This window comes from Papio anubis, chromosome 12 (assembly GCF_008728515.1).
Source record: "Papio anubis isolate 15944 chromosome 12, Panubis1.0, whole genome shotgun sequence".
NCBI classification, from domain to species: Eukaryota; Metazoa; Chordata; class Mammalia; order Primates; family Cercopithecidae; genus Papio; species Papio anubis.
The window spans coordinates 39,668,060-39,691,427 of NC_044987.1; the positions used below are offsets into that span (position 1 = coordinate 39,668,060).

The window sequence follows — 23,368 nt, forward strand, 5'->3', positions numbered from 1 at the left end:
TAATATTTCAACATCTGCTCAAGCAATTTTCCAGCACTGGATTCTCCTTGTTATTACTACAACTACTTATCAATGTGCCTCCAAAACATTTCCATTTGGAAGGCCCTCCGAGACCCTAGCTTAACCATCCATCCACTGCCTGAACCTTCTTCATGACATCCCTGAGTATGTCTGTGGTCCCTGCATATGTCTACGTAACCGTTACCAAGTCCCCCAAGTAGCAGTGAAACTTACTATCAGGAGAGGCGGAGCACCCTAAACCCAGAGACACTGCTCTGAAAAGATACTGAGGATGCAGAAAATAATTTTAAGAAAATCATTTTATACGAAATTTCACCTCTTATGAAGCTCTTTCACACGCACTATGTCACTTAAGCCACACAATAACCTTAGAAGATAAATATTTAGTAAAAACACTTATTTTACAGAGCCTAAGTGATTTACCAAGGCAATATGGTAGCCACATACCCAGTTGTGGCATGTCTTCCAAGGAGCAAGAGACATATGATAGAAGAAAAAGTCATGGTCAGGAAAGTGAGGCACAAAAGAATAGTGATTAGAGGAAGAAATATAGCTATATCAACTAATAACCTTAGAAATTGATCCATTTCAAACTCAACTGCTTGTAGATGAACAAACTCCATTAAAAGGGTAAGCATCTCAGTCCAGGCTATGTTTTAAAATGGTCATTCTTAACATGTGTTTCCAGGACCAGCAGCATCAGCATTGCTTGGAAATGTGTTAGAAATGCAAAGTCTTAGGCCCTATCCTCAATCAACCAAGGAAACAGAAACTCTAAGTGTGCGGCCCAGCAATCCGTGTTTCAATAAGCCCTCTGGGGTATTCTGATGCTCAATCACATTTGAGAACAACTGTCCTGGAATTGTACATCTAAGACCCAATTAATTTCCTCTGAGAAGTAAACAACTTGGTCATCAAGAAGGAAACAGAGCTGCCAGTTAGGAAATTTGAGACACGGCCTGGTGACATCAGCCCTGACTTACTGCACCTACAGTACCAAGCACCATAAACTCTGAGCTAGCCTCCTGAATGCAGAGCCAGCTCCTCCCACCTCCTGCGCGCAGGGGCACAGAGGAAATCATTCTTTCATCGCAAATCATACTTTTATAGATGCAAAGAAACGTTTATTATATAGATAGTAATAGATTGTGAATAGAGCATCCTAGCTTCTATCTCATTCACTAAGTAGTATTTGGTACATGACACAGTGCTCCCAACTGTGAAAAGGAACACTTCCATGAGTAAGAACCGGGGTTCCAGGTTCTCAAAGAAGGTTCTCAAAGAAGATACATGTGAATTTATATATCATTAAAGTGATTTGCCTTGCCTCTCTGCTGTTTTAATAATAATAACGGTAGCAGGCATTTATTGAATGCTTTCAACGTGCCTAGCATTGTGCGCATTGCTTCACTTTGCCCTCATGCAGCTCCATGAGGGAAGAACTATTATTTTCCCCATTTTACTCATGAGGCTTCAGCATGTACAATTCCGAGGTCACACAGCAAGGAGGCGGCAGGGCCAGGATACAAGCAGAGCTACCTGTTCTCAATCCAAAATACTACCTCTCCTTTTTCATTTTAACATATACATAACTCTTAATCTATTCAACTTCATTCATACTGTTTATGTTACTGAGTTTTAAGTACTGTGTTTTCACCTTCTTTTAAGCTATCACGCCATGTACTGTTCAAAAAGGTCCTCAACCACTCAGTTTATGCCAACTCAATCAGCATGTGCTCAAGAATCAGAGTAACACACTCTAAAGAATTCATGGCAATAAAGATCCAAAACTGGATCAAAAGCAAACCAATTTTATTCCCACCATGCTTGAGCAGCATGCTCAGGGAAGCCCTCCCTGACCACCTGGACCAAAGCGAGCCCTCTCTCCTCTCTGTTCAGAGCTCCCACAGTACATCACATGTGTCCCTATCATAGTAGTAACACATGGTAATATCCACATGCCACACCGCTAATCTGTGAGCACTTCAGAGTGGGAACTACACCTGATAGTCCATCTGTGCACATTCAAGACCTAATAGATGGTTTATAAGATCAACAGCAAGACATATAAACTCTTAAGAGGGATAAAAGTGAACTATAACTTAAAAATAAAATGTAAAACTATAAAACTTTTAGAAGAAAACACAGCAGAAAATGTTTGAGACATGGGTCTAGGCAAAATGTTCTTAGATGTGACACCAAATGCACCATCCTTAAAGAAAAAAGGAATCTATAAACTGTACTTTATCAAAATTAAAAACCTTTGATCTGCAAAAGACCTTGGTAAGGACATAAAAAGACATGCTACATACTTGGGAAAATATATGTGCAATCCACAAATCTGACTAAGGACTTGTATCTGGAATATATAAAGAACTCTTAAAGCCCTACAGTAAAATAAATAATCCACTTGGGGAATGGGCAAAAGGCATGAATAGTTATTTCACCAAAGAGGATATATGGATAGCAAATAAGCACATAAAAAAGGCAGACTATTCTACACATAAAAAAGGCAGCAATGCAAATTAAAACCCTGATAAGATTAGAACACCTATTAGGACAACTAAAATAAAAAATAGTAATAACATCAAATGCTGGTGAGGATGCAGATAAACTGGATCTCTCATACACTGCTCATAGGAATGTAAAATGGCGCAGACACTCTGGAAAAGTTTGGCAATTTCTTAAAAAACTAAACACACACTTACCATACAATCCAGCCATCACAATCATGGGCATTTACGCCAGAGAAACGAAAACTTATGTTCATACAAAAACCTATATATAAATATTCATAAAAACTTCATGTGTAATAGTCATGAAGTGGAAAAAACCCACAGGTGAATGGTTAAACCAACCATAGTACATCCATATCATGGAATACTACTCAGCAATGAAAACAAACTATTGATAGATGCAAAAATTTGAATGGATCTCCAGGGCATTACGCTGAGTAAAAAGTCAATCTCAAAAGCTCACATACTACATGCTTGTATTTATGTAACATTCTCAAAATGACAAAATTATAGATATGGTGAACAGGAGTAGTGGTTGCTAAGCGTTTAGCAACAGGGTGAGGGTGGGGAGAAGAGGGCCCACGCAACTATAGAGGTGTAGCATAAGGGAGATCATTGGGGTAATAGAATAGTCTGTATCTTGATTGTGGTGGCGGTTACATGAATCTACACATGAAAAAATGCACAGAAGTACACACATAGAAATACAAATTTTACATGTGCATGTGAAACTGGTGAAATCTGAATATGCTCTGTGGACTGTACCAACGTCAATTTCCTGGTTCTGCTATTGTACTATGGTTATGTAAGATGTTACCAATAGGGGAAACTGGGTGAAGGGTACACAGGACCTCTCTACTATTTTTGCAACTTCCTATGAAGCTATGATCATTTCAAAAAGAAAACTTAAAAAAAAGTAAATAGCAGACATTTTACTTAAAAACAAAATGACAAAATAGAGGTATATAGCTGCAATATTGGCCAGTGAGGTCTCAAACACAGGTTTAAATACACATCTTAGGATGACAGTTTTTGAAAACTTAAATCTAATTCTCCAGTATCTTAACAGCGATACATTTCCAACACCTTACAGCTACTCTCCTACTCCCTCCTAAAAGATGGGGGGAAATGCCTGATGTGTGAGCCCCTTTAGGAGTCCAGGAGTCCTGTGCTGAGTGTACAAAATGAATATACCCTAAGGTTTCACCAGGCCTGGCCATGAGGGCAGAGCCAAGGGCCTCACAAGTTAAAGGAGAACTCAGCTTGGTGCCAATACATAAAGCAAGAGTAGGAGTGGCTTCCTTCCAGCAAAAGTGGAGGACTGCCCTACCCACAATGGCCAAGATTTACATTGTACCTCTCCTCCAAGACAAAACAAAGCCAAGCCAACAAAATTAACTTTAAAAAAATCACTAGGCAAACAAAAACAAAACAAAACAAAACATAAAACCACAACAACCTCAGACTATTTCCAACAAACCTTGTAATCAAATATCTCCCTTTACTTGACCTCCACGCTACCCCTTGCTTTTCGAGGATTTTATTACCTACTTAATTCTGAGTCATAAGAACCTGCCAAAATTAATGAAAAATAGGAGAAAAATTATTCAAAACACTGCAGAATTTTCTGACCTGAGCTTCCTTATGCATTTAAAATGCAGATAGCCACACCCCCCCACCACCAAAAAAAAAAAAAAGAAAAGAAAAAAGGTTACTTTGGGGTATACATCAGAAATATTAGCAGGTCTTACAAAGTTACTTCTTTTTAATTTATTGGCCTGAAAAATCAAACTTTTACAATTTTCACTAGCAATTCCCATTTCATGTCATTAATTATTTTTTTCAAAAGTGTTACATTATATACTGTTTTATCATTTTCAAAGCATTTTCACAAATTACTATGAATAAATGTAGCACTGATACCTAGGGGCTGTACTTTTCGACAGAACTCTCACCAGCCAGCCGGCTCATTTCAATTAGTTCAGCCATCTTTTCCCTAGGCCCTAGGTCCACACTTTTCCACAGGGGTAGACATCAGAAAAGCCGAGTTCTACCCACAACAGCCTCTAGACTAACTGGCCCAGGGCAGACACTCTCAAGTCTGATCAGCAGAGTGCCTTCCCATAAAATCACTCACATTTCTGCATTCATGTGCTTTTCTTAACGACAGCACTTTAAACTCTCATTTAAACTGAAAATCGTCCATTAGCCTCCGTGAAAAGATGTATTTTTAAATGCTTTGATCTCCACATGCCCTTTGGAACATTAGTATTCTACATCCTCCATCATCTGCAAAGAACCTGAAAGACCAAGACTTCATGCATTTTAAAAAGAAGGCGGAGGGAAAGGGGAGTTACAGGTACAGCACCTTCTCTCCTGTACACCTACAGGTTTACAAAGGTTTCCTTATTTATCTTGAAAAATGCATCATAGAAAAACAAAAGTGCACTCCAAGACCTAAACATTCCCATCCTTCCCCCCCCAACCCCCACCACCATCATAAGGAAAAGTAGAGCCTTTATAAAGCCTTCTACTCTATGTCCTACTCTTTTCATTCTGGTCGAATGGGTGTTTTCCTTCATTCTAGTCAAATCAGTGCTTTTCCACCCTTTTTTTTTTTGTTTTGTTTTGTTTTTTTTTTTTTTTTTTTTTGGGACGGGGTCTTTCTTCTTGGCCCCGGGCTGGAGTGCAGTGGCGCGATCTCGGCTCACTGCAAGCTCCGCCCCCCCGGGTTCACGCCATTCTCCTGCCTCGGCCTCCCGAGTAGCTGGGACTACAGGCGCCCGCCACCTCGCCCGGCTAATTTTCTTGTATTTTTAGTAGAGACGGAGTTTCACCGTGTTAGACAGGATGGTCTCGATCTCCTGACCTCGTGATCCGCCCGTCTCGGCCTCCCAAAGTGCTGGGATTACAGGCTTGAGCCACCGCGCCCGGCCAATCCACCCTTTACTAACAGTTCAAAGTATATTAAACTACTGTTCCCACATTATTCTCACAGCCAGCCTTCAAAGTAATACACTATAAGGCTCAGAGCACCTTACTAGGAAGTAAATGTCAGTTGCTCTAGGTTCTTTAAGACCCTGCAATCTAGAGAGCTCCTTAATCGTTAACCTGGGTCTGACTTCCACAGCAGCCGGGGCCCACGAGTGGTAGGCAGCCAGGGGAAATCTCATCCAGTTTGGCAGTGACCCATTAGGCCAGTTTTGGAAGCAGGGAGCCAAGATTGTTTAATATTTCAAGCCCTGACTTTTTGCTTCCCGAAAAGGAAGGAAATTTTCTGAAACTGTAGCTATTAATATCCCTCTATTCTGGTTTAATTCGTTTATGGTGAGCAGGTTAGCACGTTACTGTTTTGGTTAGCCGAAAGCATCTTCGAGGTATCACAACTGGCTCTCCAGACTACGTACCCCACCATCACCAAGGCCTTCTATAAGCCGTACAAAAACTAAATTCTCACAACATGCCTCAGGAGAAGAAAATGGGCAACCAAGGCCTCACAGAAAAAGGGAGCTGAGGGAACACGGGGACAAAATGTTGGGTCCAAACCGCATCGTTTCAGAAGGCCGCACGCCCAGGGCCCACCTCTGAAACCCCAGTCCAGGTATCTACACGCTAGCCTGGCCGAAAGCTGTTTGCCACTCAGAGACAGGAAACCAACACCGAAGCCAAAAAGGCAAATATCTTCGGGAAAAAATGGAAAGGGAAAGTCTTCCTAGTCATCAGTCAAGATAGTAAGAGTAGGGTGCGCGAGGCGCGTGAGCTTTGAGCAGAGACCCGGGATTCTCGGCCTGGGGCTCTGAAGGGGGAAACTTGGACACGTCGCCGCGAACGCAGTCCAGGTGGGGGAGGCCCTAGAGGTGCGCGCCAGGGCTCGTCCGCTCTGCCGCCGCGTCCTCCAGCCCGGCCGCCTATGGGGCACGCTCGGCCCCTGTACCGGCACTGGGCCCCCGCTCCGCTCGGCTGTCATCGGCCGACGTGCCACTCTCCCTTCTGCCACAATGTCACATTCCAACAAAAAACGGTTCCATTTGGAAAGTTTAAATGTTTCCCCCTGAAAGCAGATTATTGTAAAGGCAGCCTTAACAGGCAAGCGGGAGCTGGATGTAACTCGCCAGTTTGTCAAAGAAACTTGTCTGGGGAGAGAACAAAGAAGGAGCAGCAGCTAACGCAATCCGAACGCCTGGGGCTGGGATGCGACCCTTTCGTCGCCCCCACCCGCCAGAGCCCGGTCTGGCCGGCGGGCAGAACGGGTCCAGTCCCGAGCGCCGGAGCCCGTCGGGCGGGCCGGTGCGCGCGCCTTTGTCTCGCGCCGGGGGAAGCGGCACCGGACACCCCTTCCGTCCCCTCCCTGGCCGCGAGACCCGCGCGCGGGCGCGCCTCGGCGTATCGGGCCATATGGCTGCGCCCCTCCGGAAAGGCCAGCCCCGCGTCGGGCGCGCCGCACCCCGGGGCCCAAACTCCGGGGCCACGACTTCAGTCTACGTGGGTCGCGGGGCGGCAAGGCGCTGAGGCCCTGCCCGCTGGCAACTGGACCTGGAGCGGGTCAAGGGAACCCGCTTAAAAACAACAATCTGGGATCTCAGCCCCGGGCCCCCAGGAGCTGCCCCATTCCCTGAGCAGCAGGGGCCGGGGGAGCCCGGGGCGACTGGGTTCTTCGCGTGGGAAACCCGGAGGCGCCCTCCCGGCACCTCGAGTGGGGACTGGTTACCTTTCACCGCAGGCTCACAAGTTCCCCGGCGCAACTTTGCCCTCCACATGAGGCAATCATGGCTAGTTCACTCCCTCGGCTGGGGAAGGCGGCCGCTGGGCAGTGCGCTGGACATGGCCTGGGGCAGCGCCGGGAAGAGGCGCCGGACAATCAACCCCATTCACACAGGGCTTCACCTCCAGCCCCAAACGCGACAACCGCTGCTGGGTCCTAGAGCTTCTCGCGCGCTCCCGCCGCCGTCCGCGCTCCTCGATCCCCGCGCGCGGGCCGGGGAGGGTCGCCTGGGCTCGTCACTATAACCCTACACTCCACCCCCGCCGTGGCGCCCGGCCGCTGGGCCCTAGAGCCCGTCTGCAGACACCCGCCGCCCCTCCCCGGGCCGCGAGACTGCCAGACCGAAATTGCCCGGAGCTCAAGCTGACGTGTCTCCCTGAGACTTAGGAGGGCGACAGCCTCCCTTGCTTTGTTCCCTACCGGGTTTTGATTAATTTCAGAGTCACCAGTTCTCCCTCCGCCTTGTCTTCCTTCCCACCAGCCCAATGTAGGCCAAAATTCTGTTTCCGGATCTGCCAAAAAGTCTAAATCTGCTTAGGCTGTTGTTTTTTTTTTTCTTCTTCTTCTTCTTAAGTGGAATTTCCAGGTGGAAAGTGGCCACACTTTTCTCAGCATTCCCCAGGCCCCAGTGCTTCCATCTCGCACTTGAGATTGGGCGATAAGCTGCTACTATGTGCTCCGCTGACAAACAGAAGGGCCAAAACAGACCTGACAGCCTTGGATATTAAATGTGTTCGCAGAACCGTACATCCTCTGGCCACAAATCCCCAGGCTGTTATCTGCCTGAGCAGAGGTAAAGAAAGTAAGCAACTCTGGGAAAATGTTGCCCCACCTCTTAAAATCAGGCTGCGCTAAGAACTACTCATTCACCTCATTATATTGGTTTATACTCGCCGCTCTCTGGATCCCTGTTCTGGGGTGCCCAAGCGTGCCCCACAGCACTTCTGCCTGGCTATTTCTGGGCAGCTCTACTGCTTGGAGAAGAGAACGCCAGGTTAACTGTGCAGTTGCTGCCCAGGATGTCAGTGGGAGAGTCAGCGCACACCAAGCCTCTCTTATCCGGTGCTCCCTGCCTCTGTTTACCTGCTCACTAGGCCGGGCCTTCAGGGACTACTCCCTGGATTGTGGCAGTTCCCTAACCGGACTGTCAGCAGTTTTACGTCTCATCAATTCGGGTGGGTTGTGTGCCCTGATTCTGATTCCCCTGATGGGCCCTCCTACTGAGTAAACTGCTCTCAAGATAAAGCCCAAATGTAATCACTTAACAATTATTTATTAAATAACTACTCCATTTAAAGTCATCTACCCTGGTACACACAAAAGAAACTTAGCACACAAAAGAAACTTAGAGCAGCTCACCATCCCTTCAAGGATCTGTTATCTGTCTAAGAAGACAAGCTATGTGAACAGAAAACAGGCAAGCAACAAAGCATGAGATCCAAGTACTGCAGATGCCTGGGAAAGGCGGAGAGAGGCACTAACTTTACACAGAAGGAAGAGCCTGGGAGGATGGTGGAGTTCAGACACAGCAGGAAGAGGAAAAGGCAGCACTGGGCAAGCAGAGGCAACAGCGAAGAGGGAGATGACAAGGTCTGGGTGCTTGGGAAGAAGTCATAGAGGAAAGAATTTTTACCAGAAAGGAGGAGAAAACAAGGGAAGGCAGAATAACAACGTCACAAAAATGTAGGCCTGGAAAGAATCGAAGAAAGTGTCAACCAAACCTTTCACTTGCCGGATGAAGAAGCTCAGGCATAGCTGTTGAATGACTTGTCCAATGTTACAGAACAAGTTTAGTAGCAAAGCCAGGGACAGAAACAACTTCTGCCTCAATGTGCCTTGTATTGCACATTGTGAACCCTGAATTGCAAATTCAGCGCTGAAGTGGTTATCTTATGGACAGTGAAGGGACCACTGATTGACCTAGCATTTGTGTGAATTCAATACAAATTGGGGAAGAAGTGATGGATAGAAAAAGAAGAAAGGAAACTAATCTTTACTAATTGCCCACTCCTAGATACCATCCTATATTCTAGGAAGCAGCAGAATTTCCAAGTTACAACCATCAAGTTTAGAACAAAACAGGCATGAGCTGAGTCGGAGCTCCACCATTCAGTAGCTGTGTAACGTTGAGCAAGCTGTCTAACTTCTCTAAACCTCAGTATCCTTTTTGGCAAGATGGAGAAAATAGCATCTCACAGAGTGGTTGTAAAGACTGAATAAAGTAACAAATGTAAAATACTCAGCACAATGCCTGTGGTATTCAACATGCATTTGCTATTATTATTTCAAGAGACTATCTGGGATAGTTGCAGGAAGCAATGATAGGTGAGGTTGATAGAGGTGATAAAAAGGAAATGAGAGATACCATATCTTTGAAGATACCAAATGTCATAAAGAAAGATATCAAATCTTTGAAGCAAGATTTTATTATTCTCATTGACTCACTGTTTATCCTGGGGAAAAGGACAAAGTAATCAAGTTAACCTAGTGATAGAAAGAATAGATCTTGCAGTGTTAGAAGAATGGATCATTAGGCCAATGACAGATGAAGCACAGTTGAGAAGAGGAAACGGTTTGAGAAAGATGCTGAGTGACTTACTATCATCTGGGCAAGAGGAAACAAGGAACAAGGGACTGGGTGAGAAGTTGAGGACAGAGGTGCAGAGGAAAAGAGAGATGAAGCTTTGAAGATCAGTTCATTTGGAGAATGTCCACAATTGGAAAATAGGGAAAGAAGGAGGGAGAAGAGGAAGAATCTGGAGAAGTAGGAGAGCTGGAAAAACTTAAAGGCATGGAAGTCAGAGGAAGTTTCAAGAAATGGGTCCCTCTATCAAATGCTACAGATTCTTAGACCCACAATGAAGTGCTAGGCACGGCTTGTGGGTTCAAAAATCTTCTGATTCAATCAGGTGGACCTAGCCTAGACTCCTCAAATTAATACCCAGTAATCAGATACATGGAAGCACAGGCAGAAAGCACTGCTGGAGGCCAATGTTTCCCTCCTGTGTCTTAATTTCCTCATCTGTGAATAAGCTCTACATCAAATGCAGAAAACAAATCATCTTTTCAGGCCTTAACTTAGTTCCTGAATCTATTGTTCAGGAACTAAGGCCTGCAAAAAAGACTTTGAATCTGACTAACAAGAAATAACATCTTTCAGTACACTTGGCTGGAGATTCTGATGTCTGGTTTGTGTCAAATGAAAATAAAGTATGTTTACCATAAAAAATGAACACACCTTCACTAACAGCAAGGTAATGAACCAGTCCATATCTGTGCTTTCTTTGGATCTATGCACTCATCCTAAAGGTCAGCATCCTTTCTAAAGTGACCCAAGTTGTCATTCACTCACTCCTAGGAAAGTTAAGATGATGGGCCAATTTTAGTGCTCTTTGGGGCAGCCCAGAGAGCAGTCTTTCACTCAAAACAGGACGAATACTAGGATGTTCCAGTGATACCAAGCTATTCCCAACAAGCATAGAGGCGGGAAGAATGTTGAGGTAACAGAGGCATCCTGATAGAGGAGAATGAGCAGGGCCTTTACAGTAAGACCTGTTCTATCTGAGTCCATGTTCTATCTATTTCGAGACACGGACAGCCTCAGCTTCCTCCTCTGTAAAATAATAACACTTGCTTCATAAACTTATTGCAAGGGTTAAATGAGATACTACAGGTCAAGTGCTGGGCACATCTAGGAATTCAGTAAAAGTTAGAAACCCTCCTCTTCTCCAGTAATTTGAAATACCAAGGAATTTAAATACTCCGTTAAAATGCAAATTTCTTTCCCCTCTCACTCTTCTCAGCACCCCTTCTTGACAAACATTTAAAGTCCTTACCAGTTAATACTTTGACTGAATGGGCCCTAAGAATGGGCTTGGGCTTGCAAAGACAGAGAAGCCAAACAGCAAAAGGAGAGTGAATGAACATGACTACATAACGGACAGCTACTACACACAGCCTCACCTGGGACAGGTCACTACAATTGGTAGTTCTCCATTAATGACTGTTGAATGAACAAACCAATGATTGAATGCACCCAGGCTGCTTTGATCAAAATGCTTGTTTTGCTCCTAGAACAAGTAAGGATATTTTTTAAGTTCAAGTTCAAGCACTTTCCGAAGTGTAACTTATGAACCAAAGCATGTAAAAATTTAAATTCCTCATGTTCCACCTCCAAATTTCTGAATCTCTAAAGGTGCAGTCCTGGAATCCACTCGAAATGACTCCTAGCACATTGAGGTTTCCAGCTGGCTCACTGGGGTTAGTCACAGCGCTCCTGCAATTCTCTTTCAGAAGTATTTACTACATCAGAGTGTAGTATGCTAAAGATAAAAGATGATGGTGAACATACTAGAGATTAGACACAAAGCATTATGGGAGCATAGAAGACTTATGCACAGGGGAAAAAGGGCGGGTTCCAAGAAATCCAGGTGCTGAGAGGAGGAAATTTCTAGCAAAGGCATGGACACAAGGAAGGAAAGCGTATACTGCCATGCTTCTAAACACCTTTTCTTTTAACCTCTTCTTTTTATAAACATCAAATGGTCACATCAACCCCAGAGTTAATAAGCCCCCATATGATCACCAGGTGAGAAGTTTTTTTCCAAGCTTTTCTTTCAGCTCTCTGTTTTACAATGGCAATACAGTAGACCCTTGCACAACACAGGTTTGAACAGTGCAGGTCAACTTACACACAGATCTTCCTCCACCTCTGCCACCCTGAGCCAGCAAGCCCAACCTACCCCTTCTTCCTCCTCCTCAGCCTACTCAATGTGAAGATGACAAGGATGAAGACTTTTATGATGATCGTCTCTTCCTCGTGATTTTCTTAATAACATTTTCTTTTCTATAGCTTATTCTTTACTGTAAGAATACTGTATTAATACATATAACGTATGAAATATGTGTTAATCAACTGTTTATATTATCGGTAAGGCTTCCAGTCAACAGTAGGCTATTAGTAGTTAAGTTTTTGGGGAGTCAAAAGTTATATTTGGATTTTCAACTGTATGAGGGGGTCAGCGCCCATGACTCCTGCACTGTTCAAGGGTCAACTCTAGTGTGTTTTTTCTTGCCTTTTTCTAAATATAAAATCATATTCTCAAATAAGCTTTTCCACACAGCACATGTCTCCTCTGAAGATTCTGACACATGCCCTGCCCTGCAAACTGTTGGCAGGAGCATAATTCAGGGAATACTGACAGTGCCTGAAGCAGAGGGTGCTGTGTGTACATTGTCGTAAGGAGAGCAAAGGGCAAGGGGATGAGCCCTTGTCAGGACCAGATTGACTCAGAGTGAAAGAACGAAAAACAAAAAGGAGGAAAATGTGGAGGGCAAGTGGGAAGATACACAAGGTACGACATTTGTGTAGTTCTGGAAATATCAGGTGCCTATGGATGAAGAAACTGCCCCTGGAACAAATAAAATGTTATGCAACAGAAGAGTCATTTGAAAATCCCGCTCCATTTGAAGCTTACCAAGGACTCTGTGTGGATTATGAAAAAAGTTTCCCAACAAATATTTATTAAGTACCTACTGAGGACTAGGCTCTGTGCTACCAGGCTACACAGGTGGTTTGGCTGGATTATTAAGTTATAGATCTGAGGCCTGTTTGCCGGGATGTTTTTAGTTTCACACCCATAGTGAGACACCAGTCTCTTCTTGCTTGACTACTTTCTCCTGTAAGCATATTACCCAATATGCACTAAACACATAATTTTATCTATATAAACACAAGAAACTGAGGATAGATATGCTGATGTCCAGAGAAAACGCACCTGCACCAAATGGGGTTAGGAAGAAGAATGGAGACGTTGGCCCCAAACAAACCCGGTGTCAGACCCGGACTGAGACAGACCAGCTATAAATATAAAGATCCTGGCATGGAATAGATATTCAATACATGATGGTTATTTTAAACATTATTTGCTACCACTACTACAGAAACCTTGGGAGTATTGAAAACTTGTAATACTTCTTTGGCTGATATTATTGCAGGGTTTCTCAACCCTGGCCCTCTGACATTTGGGGCTGATGATTCTTTGTTGTGAGAGACTGCCCAGTGCATTGTAGGGATGGCCTCTACCCACTAGATGCCAGTGGCAACCACCCCCCCCCACCTTCATTTATGAAAACAAAAACTGTCTCCAGACATTGCCAAATGTCCCCTAGGGGGCAAAATTGCCTCTGATTGAGAACCGCTGAGTTAGTTGATTAATTGATGTTGCCCACTTGAAAAGAAGCTCCCAAGCTTCTAATCATATTGATCATTCCATTGAGATACTGGGTGAATCCAATTGCATACTAATAGACAGCAGCTTCAGTTCCATCCACCCTACAATATATCATTCTATTATGATTGCTTCCCTTTCCTCTTTTCATGAGCAAAAAACTAATCATGTTTTCCTCCCTGATTTCCAGTGATGATATAAACATGTTTTTGTTTCTAAAAATGGAATCATACTGAGTTTCTAAAACAACACCATAAAGCCACTATTAAAAATAAGGATTTTCACAATAGCTGAAGACAATGCAGATCAGAATGTTCACCCTAAAGAACCCTTGTAATCCCCATTTTGAAAGTAATTATTGGATGTTTATACTGAAAATGTACCTTTTCAGTTCATAGATAGAAAGAACAGTGAGAGAAATGACCCTTCCACAATCTGTACAGCAATTTTAGTTCTTCTCTCTCCAGAATATGCACTACAGACCAACAGGTCTTATACCTTTTTAATAGCCAAGGAAAGACAGAGAAGTGGTGAAATTCTCACCATTCCCAATGGCTCCAGATGCTCTAGATAGTTCCATTCAGGAGAAAAATTTGTTTTACAGCATAAACTCAAAGTGACGGAAGAAGTTAAAATTCATGTCTTAAATGTTCTATAAGCTATTGATCAAGAAATCAGAAAGCATTTATTGCATCTCAGTCATAGAGCCAGTGTCATGAGTATCATGCTAGGTACAAGTCTTCAGAAAAGTCGAAAGTATGGATTGGGAGAGAGAGGGAATAATTAGAAATAACTAGAAAAAATTAAGTCCTGGTCAGGCGCAGTGGCTCATGCCTGTAATCCCAGCACTTTGGGAGGCCAGGGAGTGCAGATCACTTGAGGTCATAAGTTGGAGACCAGCCTGGTCAACATGGTGAAACCCTGTCTCTACTAAAAATACAAAAATTAGCCGGGCATGGTGGTGGGCACCTGTAATCCCAGCTACTCAGGAGACTGAGGCAGGAGAATCACTCAAACCTGGGAGGCAGAGGTTGCAGTGAGCCGAGATCATGTCACTGCACTCCAGCCTGGGCGACAGAGCGAGACTGTCTCCAAAAAAAAAGAAAAAAGAAAAAATTAAGTCCTAAATAGAGGATTAACTGAAAGCACAACAGAGTTTGAAAGAAGGCAAAGTATATGAGAACTATAATGGTTCATTCATTCATTCATTTATTCAGAAATATTGGCAGGGCACATTGACTTTATTCCTGTAATCCCAGCACTTTGGGACGCCAAGGCGGGAAGATCTCTTGACGCCAGGAGCTCAAGAACAGCCTGAGCAACATAGTAAGACCCTGTCTCTACAAAAAAAAAAAAAATTAAAAATTGACCAGGTGTGGTGGAGTTTGAGGTTACAGTGAGCTAGGATGGCACCATTGCACTCCAGTCTGGGTGACAGAATGACACCCTATTCCCCCAACACCACCAAAAAAAATTATTGATTATATTGATAATCCATGTACTCTGCTAGATGCTCGAATACCCTGGTATGGGCTTTGTCTTACTAAAACATATAAATAAGTCTACAGTTACAAACTGGCCTATGTGCAATGAAGAAAAGGAGCAGGCTGAGAGTGCAATAACAGAGGGGTTAACAATTAGGGAGAAAGTGGCCACTTAGAGAGGATGAAAAGGGAAGCCTTCTCCAAGGAGATATGTAAGTAAAGACCGAAAAGACAAGAAGGTGTGGCCACATAAAGGAGGCAGGAAGAGCATTCCAGGCCAAGCAAATATCATGTGCAAAGGTTTTGTGGCAGAAAAGTTCTCAGAAAGTTCCAGGAACTTAAAGGAGGCAAAGGAAGTACAGTCCCTGCAGGTACTCTGTGCTAAGGATGCAGGGATGGCCGAGGAAAGCTCTTTAGGAATGTTACTTGTCTCCTTTACCTGGGTGTCTGGGAATGGCCCCTTTCTATTCAACCTATATGGTGTAAGGTATATACAATAGGGGTTTCAAATTAAATAGAGGAGAGAAAGAGAACATAAGAAAATGGTCAGTTTGGGATAAACAACAATAGAAAGATTAAATGGAAACAACCTGAAAGTAAACTCCACAGTCTATGTATTTGATTACAATATCTACCCAAAGGATACAGCCTCTTTAGAGCTTTGACTGAGTCCTGTTGAAAACAGGAGAAGACTCAGAATCTTCAGTGCCATTAGGGCCGTGGTTCTTAAACTTTAGCTGTATCAGTATCACCTGAAGGGCTTGGTAAAACACAGATTGCTGGGCCCCACTCCAGAGTTTCTGATTCGGTAGGCCTGGATGGGGCCCAATAATTTGCATTTGCAAGCTCTCTGATGGTGCTGATGCTGCTTGTCCATGGACAACACTTCGAGGGCCTATTTTCTATGCACTCAGAATCTCAACCTAAATAACGCAGCAGGCACATGATATTGTAGGAGAAGAAAGATCATAATCCAGTTTTCTATGTTGAACTAGCACATATGGAGTGTCTCCTCTGAACCACATTATTTCATTCATTATCTCATTCCATCAGTATGGTAGATATCATTACCCATGTGTTACCCATGTGGACTGGAGGCTAGGCGAGGTCCTGTCAATTACCTGAGATCACATGGCTAATAAGTGACAGAGCCAAGATTCAAGTCTGTCTTTTACAGAGCTCTTGCCCTTTTTTTTTTTTTTTTTTGCACCTAAATGATGAAAAACTTTATTCTGCATCAAGGTATCGGAAAATGAAGCTGCATTTGGGGGCACATTATAGATGAGGAATGATTCATATATGGTGAGTACAAAACTCAATTATAGAATTATTTCTCAGCTAGTACCAGATACTCCAAACTACAAATGCTTAAATAAAAGTAAGATATGATTTGCCATACTAAAAGTCTAGAAGTGAAATATGACAGAATTTAAACCAGCAGATATAAATGCAGCACCTATGCGTATATTTTTTAAAAATCAAATATTGGGGAAAAAAATCAAATATTGAGAAAAGCTCTGGCCTTAAACACATCTTACCTGAAATCCAACCAGAAAGCCAGTCCATGATTTTAGCAAATTTTAATTCATTGTATGAAAAAAAAAATTATGAAAGCTAGGTGAATCCAGTGACAAAAAGGGCACCTTTTTGGTTAAAACCACAAAAGAAACTTGTTTTCTGAGAACATTAATGAAAATATTTTAAGTCATTTTCAAAATGTCTAATTGATATGATCTTCAGAAAAAAATATATCTAGTCTGTATAGAAATTCATCTTGAAATAAGAATGAGGCAGAATTTTTTTTTAAAGGGTTATGTATATATATGCCCTTCAGATCAGTGTAACATGACTGTGATCATCTTACAAACAAAACTCAAAATCAATTCAGAGAGCAGCGTGGCCTTGGAGACCACCCACACCCAACACAGTTGTACATACTGGGCTTTGCTATCAAGTTAAGGAGTGAGCAAATGAGTTCGGTGTCAAAGGTCATGTTTTCACAGTCATTCAAATTATATCCCAAAAACTTTTCTTGTATTCTCTACCTTTTGACATTTTTTTTTTCAAAAAGCTGATTGCAGAGTATACAGGAATCCTGCTATACTTTATATACTACTTTAGGTGTAGTCTAATTTTTTTTTTTTAATTTATCATTGCTTTAAAATCTTCAAAATAGCTTAGTGAGGCTCATGACAGCGCTGGCCACATGGAGTAGCCTTTTGTTGCCTTTAAACACTGTCACACCATCTATGACTGTCCCATTGGTCTGAAGTGTACTGGCAAACTAAGCATCCTGTAAGACAAGCTAAAATTTGCTTTTTGCCAATCAGTTGAAAGTCCTGCATCTCTTCATTGACATACTTTCTCTAGGTATTGATAGGCAAAAGCACAAAGCATTTATTATGCATTCAATCATGTAGCTAAACAAAAAACTGAAGTCTCCTGAAGCTACTTAAACCAGCCGTTCCAAAACCTCCTGCCACCACTTTGTTCTGTTAGTACCATCAAAAACTTTCTCAACTATAAATGAAAGAATAAATGGTAGTGCTGCTCTCCAGATATTAGGCACTGCTCCATATCTTTGAACATTTGATTTTTTAGCTAATGACTGTGTCAAAAGCCTCAAAAAACCCTGAAATTAATTGGAAATTAAATGAAATTAACAGATCCAAGATTCAAGTCTGTTTTTGCAAAACTCTTGCCTTTTTTGTTTTTGTTTTTGTTTTTGTTTTTTTTGAGATGGAGTCTCACTCTATTGCCCAGGCTGGAGTGCAGTGGTGCAGTCTTGGTGTACTGCAACTTCTGCCTCCCTGGTTCAAGTTATTCTCCTGTCATCCTCCCAAGTAGCTGGGATTACAGGCATGTGCCACCATGCTCAGCTAAATTTTGTATTTTTGGTAGAGAGGGGGTTTCATCATGTTGGTCAGGCTGGTCTTGAACTCCTGACCTCAGGTGATCCATCTGCCTCAGCCTACCTAAGTGCTGGGATTACAGGCATGAGCAGCTCTTGCTCTTAACCACTATTTTATGTTGCCTCCCGTCTCATGGGCACAAGAAATATGTTTCCTGACTCCAGACCTTACTTCCCGACTGGAAAGCACTCTGAGGCCTGCCCCACTGTGGTTAGTGATGAATCTAGACAGTTTTCACAGACTCCTGAGGACTCTTAGTGGCCTGAATTTGCTGCTAAGCTCTTCCCTTTCCTTATGGGAGACACTAAGAGCTATTTATTAAGCCTCCATGTAAGCATTACGCTAGGCATGTTATAGGCACTCTCTCTTTTTAAACCACCAGAGGCTGCTTCCTCTCTGTGGGAGGCACAGGCTTAGCAGTCAGATGGGCCTGGAATCACCCCTTCTGCCACTTATTAGTCCTATGATGTTGGCCGAACGATTTAAACTTCTGTAAAGCCGTTTTTATCATTTCATAAGCAGTGGTTACAATAGTATCTACCTCAAAAGACTGTAAGAAATTCATGAGTAAATTACATGTAAAGCTCTTAGTTCAGTGCTTAACTTGCAGCAGGTGTTCTAGAAACATTAACTATTATTAACCTGTTAGCCATTTTCTTACAAAATATGATCATTTTGGTGGAGTTTTAATTATTGCTGTGCTAGACTGTGCTAGAAACATTTCTTTTTGTTTATATTTCCTGAATTTTGGGCAGATCCAGGAAACATGAATAATTGTCATCTTGATTTGAGCTCTCCATCTCCCCACCCCCACAAATAGGAAAAATATTTCAAGGTACCATAATAGACAAAACAGAAAAAAATTGGGCTAGGTTAGGTATTTTATATAAATTAATAATTATAACTATATCCAAATGAATATTAATTAACTGATTGATATACACTCAGACAGGGGAGTCGAAATCAAGGGGTCTAATGATCCCACAATGCCAAGTATTGGCCAAGCTATATGTGAAGTGATGTGCTCATGTCTCAGTGCCAAATTTTAAGTGAAGTGTTTCTCGGCTAGAAAGCACTCAGAAGGTGTTGGGCAGGATGGGAATGAATGGGGAAACTCGGTCATATCTAGTGTAGAAAAGAGAAGATTAAGACATTATATAATGACAACCTTCAAATATTTCAAAATCTTTTAGAAAGAAATGAGGAATAGACTTATTCTATATTTGCTCTGTAACACTATATAGCAATAATTTTTTCAAACAGTAGTTGGTCACCCAATTGTGGGTCAGGAAATCAATTTAACAGGGTCCTGACCAGCATTTTAAATAAATGAAATAGAATATAATAGGAAACACCAGATGCAGCCAAATAAGAGTAATTGCTATTCCATGAAATTCTGTTTAGTTATATTTATATTTGTATTTATATTTGTATTTGTGTTTGTGGGTCTAAACATAAAATATATCCTTATGTTGGGTCATAATAATGATATGGGAGGAGGGCAGGGAAGTTCTGGGTAGAGATGGGCGGGGTCCCTGGCAAGGGCTCCATCCTCGGGCCTATGCCCACAAACCTAAATGAGGATAAGCATTTCTGTTTTTGCACCCAAAAAGTTGCTTTTGGCCTGCCACGCCCCCCATCCTGTGCCCATAAAAACCCGAGACCCTAACAGGCACAGACAAAAGCAGCTGGACGTCGAGAGGAGCAGAAGAACACACCAAGAGACACCACCAGACACTGCAGGCCATCGACAGCGGAATTTGGTTGGGGGCAGTCAGAGGAGAGTCTGGCTGCTGGGCAGCCTGACTCCAGGGGAAGGTCACTTTCCAACTCCATCCCCCTTCTGGCTTCCCATCCACCTCATTCAGAGCTACCGGCACTCAATAAAACCTTGCACCCATCCTCCAAGCCCAATTGTGGTCCAATTTTTCTGGTACACTAGGGCAAGAATCCAGGATACAGAAAGCCCTCTGTCCTTGCGATAAGGCAGAGGGTCTAACTGAGCTGATTAACACAAGCGGCCTGCAGACAGCAAAACTGAAAGAGCACACTGTAACACACACCCACTGGGGCTTCGGGAGCTGTAAACACTCAACCCTAGATGCTGCCCTGGGGCTGGAGCCCAAAAAAACGCTCCCCACAACCTTCCTGTCTGCATGCTCCCTCTAGGAGTTTGAGCAGCGGGGCACTGAAGAAGTGAGCCACGCCTCTGGCCTCTGTCGCAGGCCCTGTGACAGGGGTATGGGAACTCCTCCCATTTCAGTAAAATAAATGTTTGAAAGCTCTAGAAGGCAAAACATGGACAACTAATTGTGTGTAAGAAACAGTAAGTCAGGTTTCCGTTCTCTATAAAGAAATCTTTATAATAATGATCACTGTGTAACAATAGACCAGGTTTTCTCAGGAAGCAGGAGCCCCTCCCCCATTCACACAACACCCCCTTAGAAGATGTTCTAGCAGAGGCTGAGTGATGATGCGTTGAGGAGGACGGCATTGGGTGTTCCCTCCAATGAGGACACTAAGATGCTCTGACTCTCCAAAATGGAGTCTATCAGACATGAGCTTCTGCTAAAAGAAAGAATGGAAGAAGATCAAAACCTTAACATTCAGAGCCCAGAAGCCAAATAACCAGTCCAGGAGTAGGCAGTCTTCTGTGTTTATATATTGTGCACAGTGGAGCATCAAATCCCTGAAGTTGTTTAGGATTTCTACTGTAGGAAGGGTTAATTTCAAGCATCCATTTTCTAACTGAGGTGATAAAATAATATGCATAGCAGCAATCAAGTCTCATTGATGTAAGCACCTAAATGGAATCAAGTGGCAACTGAATACCTGGTGACATGGAACTGAGTCACCATTTATTACACCTACTAAGAGCAAGTGGAGTCAAGTGGCAACTGAATACCTGGTGACATGGAACTGAGTCACCATTTATTACACCTACTAAGGGCAAGCCAAAATCCAATGCAAAGGGCAGAGCATCCCCAGATACTGCTCCTACACCTAGGGCTGCCAGATGAAACACCATTTGGATCTGAATTGAAATTATGTGCTTATCTGAAGATAAACAACAAAATATTTTAGTGTTATATGTCCAAAATATTGCAGTGGACATATTTATACTAAAAAAATTGTTCACTGTTTATCTGAAATTCAAATTTAACTGGGTCTCCTGTGTTTTATTTCCTAAGTCTGGCAAATACCAACCTACCTACACTAGGTTATATCCCTAAAATTACTTTAGAAGAGCCTTTAGTCTCTCATTTGATAAACAGTGTGGAATGTCAGCTCTAAGAAGCTGATAGTAGCAAAAAGCAATACTGATAAGGATGGAAAAAGGAGTGAAATGCAAGTGAGCATGGTGTAACAGCTTTGTCCCACTGAATAGTACAGAGCCAGATTTAAGGACTTTTTAAGAGTAAGAAAAACAGATACTGTGAGGCATGAGGGTGTGGACAGCATTTGAGGAAGGAGATAACAAAGTTACAGTCCCACTTTGCAGCGTGGGATACAATCTGAGTTTGTATGAAAGACAAGATTCAGCTTCATTCTTCTGCACTTTATTATTCAGCATTCGGTTGCAGGGACCCCAGAGGAAGAGCTCACAATGGCAGCCGCCAACTGTTCTGAGGCATACATGATACCGTTCAGGTCACACTGTGATGGATGGATCTCATCCGGAAAGCCGGCCTGGCATCTCCTTGACCTCCATGACTGAGTCAAGTTCCTCTTCTCTGGGGTCCCATGTCTCCCTTGCAGTCACCATATAATAACAACAATAATTGCAATTGCTCACAGAGTGCCAAATATGTGCTAGGCATGCTACATGTATTATCTCATTTTACCCCTTCCAATAACCCTATGAAGTAGATATTTACCTTCCCATATCATAGATGAGGAAATTGAAGTCCACAGGGGTTAGATAACTTGCCCAAGGTCACGCAGCCAATAAGTGCTCGTTGGCCTGAAGGAGCTAGAACTCCACGTTGTAAATGTTTCTGTTAATAGATCTTTCTTCCCAATTAAGTTACCAGTTCTTTGAGGGAAGGACTATGTCTCACTCACCCTCGCATGGCTGAGCCTAGCTTTCAGTGTGTGGCAAGTTGTAGGCAGTGTTGTGAGTGGGTCATGCTAAGGTTTTGTAGTCAAACATACCTAGTTGCAAATTAGGGCTCTGCCAAGAATCTGTTATTGAGAATCAGGAGTTTGGGTTCTAGTGACTTGCTCTGGAATTGAAGACGGTGGTTAGGAATCCTAGCAATAGAGAAGAACAGGGCTGGGTTTAAGCCCTGGCCCTACCACTTACCAGGTGTGATTTGGCAACTTATTTAACTTGTCTTAGCTTCAGTTCTCCATCTGTAAGATGAGGGAAATAATAGTACCTGTCTTACAGGATTGTTTTAAGATGATTGACATAATGTTATAATCTAACACATGAAAAGCACTCAATAAATATTAGCTCTTTTTATTACAATACATTTAATAAAGTCATTTGTAATTTATTTCCTTTTTCCATCTTTTTTCAATGTCAGCGAGTGAATTAAGAAAGGAGAAACAAAATGGACTTCAGGGAAAGAAGCCGTACTTGAGAGTGACAAGGCGAGGAGGGGAAGACAGGGGAAAAAAAAAAAAAAAAAAACCAGGAAAGCAGTAGAATGAGAGTAATATTTATTAGACGCTAGTCATTTTCAGGCACTGTTCTAAATGCTTTAAATGTGCTAACTCTTTTGATCCTAATCACCCGTCTATAAGATAGGAGGGGAACCAGTGGAGGGGGAGGCATCAGGTGTTCACCTGAAGTTAACCCCCACCACAGCCAGACAGTGACATACAACTGCCTGCCACACTCCTTAGTTCACAGCAAATATTCAGTCTGGAGTCCCCATTCGAATTTGAGGGAAAATGACTTTTAGAGCTAACAGGTAAATATTTGTATAAAAGGAGCCTAAAGTCTAACACTCTGGCTGACCAACCACAAGAGCAAAAGTAATGGACATTTATTCATGGTCAACAGACAGTAAACAGCAAACCCTTGGGAGAGAGACAAAGGAGCCCTGGCAGGTTTACAGATCCCAGCAGTAGACTATCGTACCCCATCCCACCAGCCCTAAACCCTGTATTTCCCACAGGATTCATTCCAGACCAGGTTTTGTACCCACAGGCCCCTTCTGTGTTTTCTTAAGAACCTAAAGTTTCCAAAAGCTATTTACTGTTAGACAGTAACCTGAAAGCAGTCTCAGTGTCCACTCTTCCCAGTAATCTTTTAAAAAATCCCTGAGAAAAGATTAGTAAGTCTTACCACCAGGTGGTCAGTAACTTTGTCCACTCTAGATTTGGGGGTACAAAGGTCACAGGGGAGAGAATTAAGCAGAAATAAATGTTTATACATATTTGACATTAACATAACCACACATATGTGCCATGGGGATAAATGTTCATATGC

The 23,368-nt window shown here is 42.8% G+C and overlaps 1 protein-coding gene across 6 annotated transcripts in view; it reads right to left on the bottom strand.

Moving 5' to 3' along the window:
* Positions 1 to 23,368, bottom strand: part of AMOTL1 (angiomotin like 1) — a 171,966-nt gene that overhangs the window by 100,943 nt on the left and 47,655 nt on the right. For 2 of the 6 annotated variants that reach the window (XM_003910562.3, XM_017948875.2), the window contains exon 1: positions 7,246 to 7,533. The exons of the other annotated variants lie outside the window; for them this stretch is intronic. In XM_003910562.3, coding sequence (XP_003910611.1) covers positions 7,246 to 7,294 — 49 coding nt within the window. In that variant the 5' untranslated portion in view covers positions 7,295 to 7,533. Of the gene's footprint in view, positions 1 to 7,245; positions 7,534 to 23,368 lie in introns of those variants that run through there. 6 annotated transcript variants of the gene reach the window in all.